Below are 10,622 nucleotides of genomic sequence, written 5' to 3'. Positions count from 1 at the left end.
GAAATCTCAACTTTTATCATAATTAAAATTTTATTGTTAAGGTCAAAAATAATGTGTTTTATTAACGTTATCACGAATTATTTTATTAGTTAGTACATGTTTTATATTCCTAACAAAAACCTTCATTTACATGAACTTATAAAAACAATGTGTCTGGATGTTCTCTGACTGCTAAAAATTAAAATCTTTTTTTTATACACTTTTTTTCACTTTTTTTAAAAAAAAAATTTATTTTATTTTTTTCCTAAATCCTCTTTATTCTGGATTTCATTATAATCATTAAATTCAATTCTGAACACTGAAACGTATAATATAACAAAAAAGTATTTTAAAAATTATGTTTTTAAGGTCATAAAAAATATGTTTTTATTCTTTTTTTCCATTTCCATTTTAATTTTTCTGGATTCTGTTTTTATTATTTTTTTATTTTATCCAATTTTAGCAAAAAAAAATACATATCTAATTATTATTATTATTGAATTTAACAACAATTTATTATAATTAATAATCAAAATATGTTTTATTTTTATATATTTATTTATTTTTGTTCTGCATTCCATTTTCCATTACATATTAATAATTAAAAAGCATGCCTAATAAAAATTAATAAAATTAATAAAAACAACTTTATTTACAAATTTGTTATTGTGATTATTCCTTAATATACATTTTTAATTATTAGTAATATATTACCCTCTACTATACAATAGAAATATATTTATGTCACAATTTCTTTAAGTTAAACCAGACTTTTATTTTGACAGGTCGTGGTGAAGAGCTTTGAGTTATATATCTCTCTGCATGTTCACTGCATGTTAAACAGAAACTTGTTGTTCTGGGTGAGTAAATGATGACTGACTAGTACTTATTTTAACTTTGTGAAGGTAAAAGGCAGACAAACTGCAAACGTCTTCTAAAAACACTGCCCGAGTGATTCCTGAGTGTAATGACTGCATGTGTTTAACTCTTAAAGACACGCTCCTCTAATTTCTGGCTTGTGTTTAGAGCAGAATGAGCAGAATCCCGTTGGGAGACACTCGCCCAGGACTAATGTTGTCTTTTGCTTTTATTATTGCACTCAAATTAAAGTGATATTTCATAGTCAGGGCTGTTTTCTGGCCCTGCTTCAGTTCATTCTGTGAAAAAAAGCAGGGAGCAGAAGATAAAAGTGCATCACAGAGCTGAAAACTTTAGTTTGCAGATATTAAGTTGTGCTTAACCGGTGGATCGAAACTAAACACAAGCTACAATAGCAAGTATCTGGACACTAGAATCACACTTTAAATTCTACATTTTAGGTGTACCTGGTGGACATTTCCACAGACTTTGATGATATATATATAGAGGGGGGGGGGTAATGCCATTGAGAAAGTGCTGCACATTTGATGTATAGAGCTGTATTACAGTGTTATTACAGTCGTCAGGACCCTCGTTAAGTCTCCGGCTGATAACCTGATGTGTGATCCGCAGGATAACGATGATCCCGACTCAACTCTCCTCCGGTCACACGGCTAGAGATCAGCCGCAGAGTTTTCATAAGAACTTTCATAAGAGATGAAGAGCGGTACGTGTCGGTAAAGAGAGCGCGGCGCTCCTGAATAAATCATTTCCCATGATGCTCAGTGACCGAGCGAATGCTAACGACTAGCGCTCGTTACTGATGCTGCCTGATGAATGTCAATGATGCTCAGTTAAACACTAAACTTCATCTTTCCTGGGATTCATTTCAGCAGCTGTCGTTATTTCTGATGATATAAACACAGCATACAGTCGTGTAGAACTACAGAAAATCTCCAGTTTAACTACAGACAACGATTCGACAAGACAATCATCTGAACTCACATCTGTTAGACGCGGCTGACGAGTATCGTTTTATTCAGAATAAATCAACCTTTGTGTGGAATATTGTTAAACTGTTTCGTTTACTTGTTTGGTTTTGCAGTGTGTAGTGATGAACATTAAATATCACTGAGATTCTACTTTTTTGTATTTAAAAAGATCTAAAAGACTAAAAGTCAAGAAATAATTGCAATGGATGAGTGTCGAGACATTAAATTAATTAGTCACAATTCTTTTATAATACAAAAATATCATATATGCAAATATATATTAATGTAAATATGTATTATATTATATTTAAAATGACATTTAACAATCATAATATATAGCTTATGTAAACTATGATTTTTTTCTAATTGTTTTTATTAAAAGAAACCTTCATTTTCTGTATTTTTTTATTATGATTTTAATTACAGTTTAATAAAATAATAATAATAATAATAATAATAAATATATATGTATGTTTTCTTTCCATTCATAAATACAGCAGAAATACTGTAAAATAAATAAATAATTATGCTATTTATTTTCAGGTATTTGTGCTGTATTTATGAAAACACTGCTTGTTACCCAATTGTTTATATATATATATATATATATATATATATAAATAGGAATGTTGATATATTAAATTAATTTCTCAAAATTCCTTGAAACTCTATGATCCCAGAAGGGGATATAAATATGATTTTGATTCATATCTTGATTTCATGTGGGAGTTTTAGCATTTTATTTTAGATTATTACTTATTATTTGTAATTAAAATGCATTAATTTAGAAATGTTTTAGTCATCTTGAGGCCCTGTCCCTAGAATCCTGCGCTTCTGTACCTTGAGAGAGTTTGTGTGAGCAGAAAGGTGAAGTAGATCAGGTTGACTCGGAACGGAGCGGAATCTGCTCTTGAACCCTAAGCAGGTCGCAGGTCGCAGGTCACAGGTCGCAGGTCGCGTGCCGTGAATACAGAGCAGACTTATCTTCGGCCATCAGCTCATCGCCTGCAGAATAAAACAAATAAATCATGCTTTCTCTGGATCTCTTCCAACGTCCAATCAGCTGTCTACATAGGGAGCTCCCTAACTAGACAGCACTGAACTGACAGCGCATCTCAATTCTCACAAAGATGTGTTCTATGTCCTCACGTCCTTCCCAGTTCATTCTTTCAATGCAGTTCTCAGAGAGAACACGAGTCCTTTCTCGGGCCGGAGAGGATCATGGGAAATCAACACACAGACACTTACTGGAGGCCGGCTCTCTTCACTTCTCCTCGTTTATTTCCCATCCCATCCCCTTGATAGATCGCGCCATCAGTGAGAAATAATTAACGGCGCTCCAGAGGCCAGTCTGACTGAATGCAGCATCAGTGAGGGGTCAAAGGTCGACTGCTCTTAGCAACATTGTTCTAAAGTCTAACCGAAGTCCTTTCAGCGTTTACACCTCGGCAGAGATTTCAGTCTGTGTTTACTGCAGTTGTTTTCTGTGTGTTATCTCAGAACATCCCAGCTGAACACTTCTGTTTCTTAGAGTAGGTCAGAGTAGAGAAAATACAGTAACAAATTAACTGATTCATTTAGAATTAAATCTACCTAAAGAAACTGTGACATTTGTGACCTAAAATTACATAGCCTTCTACATTACATCTGCCGTTCAATAAAGACAATTATAATGTTAAAAGAATCGGATATTTGTAATGGTAGAAAAATTCTGACATTTAGAACGTATTAAAAAACATTTATAATAAAACTAATAATACTTCTGACATTAATAATGTAAGAAACGACATTTATAATGTTAAAAAACATAAATAATGTCACAAAAGACATTCATGATGTTATAAAAGACGTTACATAAATTCTGAAATTTATAATGTAACAAATGATATTTATAATGTTACAGAAGACGTTACAAAAATTCAGACTTTTACAACATAAAATAATACATTTATGTTACGAAAGACATGCGTTCCGAAAATTCTGACATTGATAATGTAACATAAGACATTTATAATGTTACAAAACTTCCGACATTTCTAATGTAACAAAAGATCTATAATGTTACAAATTACATTTTCTTTCCACACTGGCAGATATTTGTTCTTGTTTTCAGGCATAAACGCTCTTCATTTTGGTTGATTGTTCAGAAGATAATCTTTAATATCTAAAAGACCTAACAGTTTCTTTGACCAGTAAATCATCATATTTCATGATTTCTGAAGATCATGTGACACTGAAGACTGGAGGAATGATGCTGAAAATACAGCGGAGCATCACAGAAATAAATTACACTTTAACACAGATTCACACAGAAAACAGATGATTTTTTACTGTATTTGTGATCATATAAAGCTGGTTTCCTGGAAGCCAAACTCTGCCCGGCTCAGCTCTGTAATCTCTGAGAGCTGTTTAACCCTGACGGTGAAAAAGCTTGAACAGAGGACTGTTTCAGGGAACACACAGTTCTGCCATTTCTGATGTGAAATATAATTCCTCCCCATCCAGAGATTGTTTTCTTATATTATTCAAGTCTCATATCAGAGCAGACCGATTCAATTTAGACCCAACATGATGGATTCTGAAGATCTGAGGAGATTCTTTTAACCCTGCGTTGTTTGTCCTTCTGGAAACAGACAGCAGCTTTAAATGAGGATCAAACGGATCAGATCAGAGCTGATTACAAAAGCATATTTTTTCATACGAAATGAAACATTATTTTAAATGTTTATTCTTTAAATTTCAAAGAGCGTTAAAATGCCTGGTTGCAATTTCAACATTAAAGGTCTAAAAAAATGTTTCTTACAACGTTCAGTCAAGTACAACATCATACAAATGTTTTCTCTCAATGATACGTATATCAAATATTAATGAAGTTATAAAAACATTCCATAAACATTCAATATTAGGCTTTTTTTTATAACTTCTGATCAATTCCTTGCTGAAGAAAAGCCTTGATATGAGTGTGAATCTACTGCCCTCGTGTGTGTGTTCATGCCAATGACATTTATAATATTGGATTAAAAACATGGGAGAACTGTTTAAATTACTAAAATGTAAATATTAGTATAGACTCAATTCAATTAATTGTATAAACATTTAAATCTTTTATATGGTTTTTATTTGCTATTCTTCAAACATGATCTGAACACACTTTAATTAAGAGATTTTACACACAGGCTATGAAATAAATGACATATTAATTTCCCAGACAGGTGATTTATTTTCATATAAAACATCAATTAGATGTGAAGAAACTTTCTTTCTTTTTCTTTAATTTACAAAATCAAGACACGAGAGCTTCATCTGTCACCACAAATATGAAGATTTTAATACGCATTATTAATATTGTCTAATCAGTGAGTCTCTTGCTGAAATACTGCACTAAATAATCAAGTACTTGTTCCCAGTTCGGTATTAAATAGGTAAAAATTATATGCATTTTAATACATATAATGCATAAATTGATATATAATTTAATTTATGTATTGTATATATTCAAATTAATGTGTATGTTATTACATTCATATTTGATATATTAATACATATTATATATAATAATAATAATAATACATTATATTTAAATAAGTAAAATGATATAAATATGAATGCAATACATTAAATAATATACTTTATTTAATCATATATATATTATTTTCGTTTATTAAATTTATTAATATGTTAACTGCACGTATAGATTTATTTATTAATAATTAATAATATAATTGCAAATAAAATAGGATACAAACACTGATCTAGATCAGTGGATACAAGGTAACCATGGTAACAGTGGAGAATAATGGAGAAGGGTCTACGCAGCTCTGACTGCCGCTGTTCCTTTAAGACGCGCTGAGCGCTGATTGGCTGTTCACCGGCACGTGCTGTTCATGATGGCGGCGGATCCAGAACGAGCGTGGAGCGACGAGCAGCTCAAGAGTGAAGAAATACCGAAAAGAGAGCTGATCACATTCATCCAGGAGAACGCAGCGCACTCGGTAGCGTTACACTTCTACCGCATTCACCGCTAAAAGCTCCCGGTGTGACGCTCAGAGTCACGGAGTCACGCCGCAAAAGCGCATGCGTCACATCTGTGAATATACTCATGCGTTTATGTCGTTTGAATTAAAGGGGTCGTGTGACGTTGCTAAAAATAACATTATTTTGTGTTGTTGGTGTTATGCAATGTGTTTATGCGGTTTAAGGTAAAAAAAAAAACATTATTTTCCACATGCGGTAAATTATTGTTTCTCCTCTAAGCCCCGCCTTTTGAAACACGTGGATTTTTACAAAGCTCATCGTTCGGAAAAGCTAGGTGTGCTCTGATTGGCCAGCTATCCAGTGCGTTGTGATTGGCTTAATACCTCAAGCGTGTGACGGAAATGTTATGCCACTCACCATACTGTGATGCTGTGTAAAACCCAGTACAAACGAGGCAGTTGTTGGATCCAGTGTGGACATAATTACTGATTATTATGACTTATACTGTCTTTTTACATGTTGCTTTGCATATCGCCCTGCGTAAACATAAAATCTGCATTTGTGAACCGAGAAACGACAAACAACAAGCGCTACTCTACACTGCTCAAAACACAGGTTTAATTCATCTGTCATCATTTTTCTCAAAGTTCTTTTTATTTTCTTTATTTCCAGTTTCTATCTGAACACAAACTTCTTGGAAACATCAAGAATGTGGCAAAAACAGCCAAGAAAGAGCAGCTCATCGAGGCGTATAACCAGCTGTTTGAGAGCAAGGTAACAAACACACTCAGCTTTGTGCATGTGAATTATATTTCCATGATTGCTGTGTTTTTCTCAGAGGTTTAAGGGCACAGACGTGGATGCCGTGACTGAAAAGGTTCAAGCTGCTAAAATCAGTGATATTCCCAAAGAGATCAAGATGGAGCCAGTGGATGAGGTACGACAAGCATCATTAGAACCTTTCTCCTGTTCACTCGTCACTTGTCAATAATTGATTGTTGGTTGGTTGATCTTCAGGGGCCTCCGAAGTTCACAAAGACCATCCTGAAGAAAGGAGACAAGACTAACTTCCCCAAGAAAGGAGACACTGTGAGCTGCTGGTACACGGGGACACTGGAGGACGGGACTGTGTTCGACAGCAACATCCCTGCTAGTGAGACACGCGTGCAACACATATGCCACGCTAACCTCAACAAGACACGCGACGCGCTAACCTCAACAACACACACGACACGCTAACCTCAACAAGACACACGACGCGCTAACCTCAACAAGACACACGACGCATTAACCTCAACAACACACACGACACGCTAACCTCAACAAGACACACGACGCGTTAACCTCAACAAGACACACGACGCGTTAACCTCAACAACACACACGACGCGCTAACCTCAACAAGACACACGACGCGCTAACCTCAACAAGACCCACGACGCGCTAACCTCAACAAGACACACGACGCGCTAACCTCAACAAGACCCACGACGCGCTAACCTCAACAAGACACACGACGCGCTAACCTCAACAAGACACACGACGCGCTAACCTCAACAACACACACGACGCGCTAACCTCAACAAGACACACGACGCGCTAACCTCAACAACACACACGACGCGCTAACCTCAACAACACACACGACGCGCTAACCTCAACAAGACACACGACGCGCTAACCTCAACAAGACACACGACGCGCTAACCTCAACAAGACACACGACGCGCTAACCTCAACAAGACCCACGACGCGCTAACCTCAACAAGACCCACGACGCGCTAACCTCAACAAGACCCACGACGCGCTAACCTCAACAAGACCCACGACGCGCTAACCTCAACAAGACCCACGACGCGCTAACTTCAACAAGACCCACGACGCGCTAACCTCAACAACACACACGACGCGCTAACCTCAACAAGACCCACGACGCGCTAACCTCAACAAGACACACGACGCGCTAACCTCAACAAGACACACGACGCGCTAACCTCAACAAGACACACGACGCGCTAACCTCAACAAGACCCACGACGCGCTAACCTCAACAAGACACACGACGCGCTAACCTCAACAAGACACACGACGCGCTAACCTCAACAAGACCCACGACGCGCTAACCTCAACAAGACCCACGACGCGCTAACCTCAACAAGACCCACGACGCGCTAACCTCAACAAGACACACGACGCGCTAACCTCAACAAGACACACGACGCGCTAACCTCAACAAGACCCACGACGCGCTAACCTCAACAAGACACACGACGCGCTAACCTCAACAAGACACACGACGCGCTAACCCAAGACACACGACGCGCTAACCTCAACAACACACACGACGCGCTAACCTCAACAACACACACGACGCGCTAACCTCAACAAGACCCACGACGCGCTAACCTCAACAAGACCCACGACGCGCTAACCTCAACAAGACCCACGACGCGCTAACCTCAACAAGACCCACGACGCGCTAACCTCAACAAGACCCACGACGCGCTAACCTCAACAAGACCCACGACGCGCTAACCTCAACAAGACCCACGACGCGCTAACCTCAACAACACACACGACGCGCTAACCTCAACAACACACGACGCGCTAACCTCAACAAGACACACGACGCGCTAACCTCAACAACACACGACGCGCTAACCTCAACAAGACACACGACGCGCTAACCTCAACAAGACACACGACGCGCTAACCTCAACAAGACACACGACGCGCTAACCTCAACAAGACACACGACGCGCTAACCTCAACAAGACACACGACGCGCTAACCTCAACAAGACACACGACGCGCTAACAACACACACACGACGCGCTAACCTCGACACACACACACACATGTTAACCTCGACACACACACACACGCTAACAACGACACACACACGACACGCTAATCTCGACACACACACACGACACGCTAATCTCGACACACACACACGACACGCTAACCTCGACACACACACACACACGACACGCTAACCTCGACACACACACACACGACGCGCTAACCTTAACACACCTTTAGAAGAAGCATGTCCCAAACTTTATATTTCTCATGATTATTTGAAATCGCTATGGAAGAGAGGGGCGGGGTCAGCAGAGCTCATTATCATTTAAAGAGACTTGCACCGGAACTAGCAAAGCTGCTTTTGACGGGGGTGTAGTTTTACACGATTATTGAGGAATTTTACGCAGAGTATGTTACAGACATTTCATGATGACCCTAAAGAAACAAATAAACTTGTGGAAAATGGGACTCCTTTAAAACATATTAAAAATTATATTTAATATTAAATATATAATTCACCATAAGCTAAATCTGTTTTTTGTTGGGTAATCAGATGATAGTTAGTATAAATGCTCTTTTATTTGATTTTTGTTTTTCAGCTGCAAAGAAGAAGAAGCAGACCAAACCTCTGAGCTTCAAGGTTGGGATGGGGCGAGTGATCCGAGGGGTACAGCACTTCATACTCTCTTATCATTTAGTAGTTTAATTATTATTATTTTATCTTTAGTATTTGCCTTTTTAAAGTCTATACAGCTTTGAATTAAGTTTTATAATTTATTTTATTTTAAAAGTCTGTTATCAATTTAATAAAAAAAGTAATTTAGTTTTTAGTTACTATGCTTTTTTTATAGTTTTCATTTTAATTAGTTTTAGTAATTTAGTTTTTTTGTCATTTTAACTATGTAATTAGTTTTTATTTTTCTAACTACATTATTTTTGTATTCTATTTTCATTTTAAAGTTTAGTATTTTAGCTATAATTTAATTTAAATTATATGATATATATATATATATATATATATATATATATTCATATATATTCATTTTAGTTAAATGTATGTAGTATATTCTAGTACAAGTCTAGTTTAAGTTTTATATTTCCTATTTTTATTAATTTAGTATTTTTCTACAAGATTTTTTATATTCTAATTTAATTTTAAAGGTTTAGTAATTTAGCTGTTTTGATCCTTTTTATTTGTATATGTCTGTATAGTTTTTTTATAAATTTGAAGTTAGATTTGATTTTTATATTTTGTTTTCATTTGTTAAAAGTTTTGTTTCGTCATTTATATAATTCTTTTTAACTTCTGTAGTTTTTGAATAAGATTTTTTATTATCAGTTGATTTATTATTTTTAGATTTTATATTATCATTTATCGTTTTTAGTACTTTAGAGGGGTGTGATGGTTGTGTGTCGTTGACGCGCGCGCGTGTGTGTACAGTGGGATGAAGGGCTGCTGGTGATGAGTAAAGGCGAGACGGCGCGGCTGGAGATCGAAGCTGAATGGGCTTATGGGAGGAAAGGCCTTCCTGACTCCAAGTATCCTTCAGTATCTGTGTGTGTGTGTGTGTGTGTGTGTGTCTGAGACGTTCTCCTGCCTTAACCTTCCTCTCAGAATCCCTCCCAACGCCAAGCTGATCTTTGAGGTGGAGCTCGTCTCCATCGATTGATGGATGAAGCTGTTCATTACATCATGATGGAGATTCTTCAGTCTGACAGGAAAACTTTTCTGACTATTTTTGCATGATTGTAAAGTTCCAATAAAAGACAAACCCTGAACAAACCCAGCTGTGTGTGTGTGTGTGTGTGTGTGTGTGTGCTCATAAATATATACACATTACCAGTCAAAATTTGGGATTAAAGAATATTAGTATAAATCCTCATATTATTCTGATTTCTGAAGATCATGTGACACTGAAGACTGGAGGAATGATGCTGAAAATACAGCGGAGCATCACAGAAATACATTACATTTTAAAGGATATTAAAATAGAAACCATTATTTTATAT

The 10,622-nt window shown here is 36.7% G+C and overlaps 1 protein-coding gene across 1 annotated transcript; it reads left to right on the top strand.

The window, feature by feature from the left end:
• The first annotated feature begins 5,664 nt into the window (after nucleotides 1-5,664).
• On the top strand, nucleotides 5,665-10,397 carry LOC113076065 (peptidyl-prolyl cis-trans isomerase FKBP3-like). Its single transcript, XM_026248726.1, has 7 exons — nucleotides 5,665-5,821; nucleotides 6,477-6,578; nucleotides 6,643-6,741; nucleotides 6,822-6,957; nucleotides 9,212-9,279; nucleotides 10,054-10,151; nucleotides 10,228-10,397. Exons 1-7 carry the CDS (start codon nucleotides 5,714-5,716, stop codon nucleotides 10,280-10,282), a joined length of 666 nt encoding a protein of 221 aa, XP_026104511.1. The 5' UTR covers nucleotides 5,665-5,713; the 3' UTR covers nucleotides 10,283-10,397.
• The last annotated feature ends 225 nt before the right edge of the window (nucleotides 10,398-10,622 follow it).

The sequence above is a fragment of the Carassius auratus genome, unplaced genomic scaffold (genome assembly GCF_003368295.1).
Source record: "Carassius auratus strain Wakin unplaced genomic scaffold, ASM336829v1 scaf_tig00018493, whole genome shotgun sequence".
Classification (NCBI taxonomy): domain Eukaryota; kingdom Metazoa; phylum Chordata; class Actinopteri; order Cypriniformes; family Cyprinidae; genus Carassius; species Carassius auratus.
The sequence above is the reverse complement of the archived record's forward strand: the minus strand, read 5'-3'. Positions and strand labels throughout refer to the sequence as shown.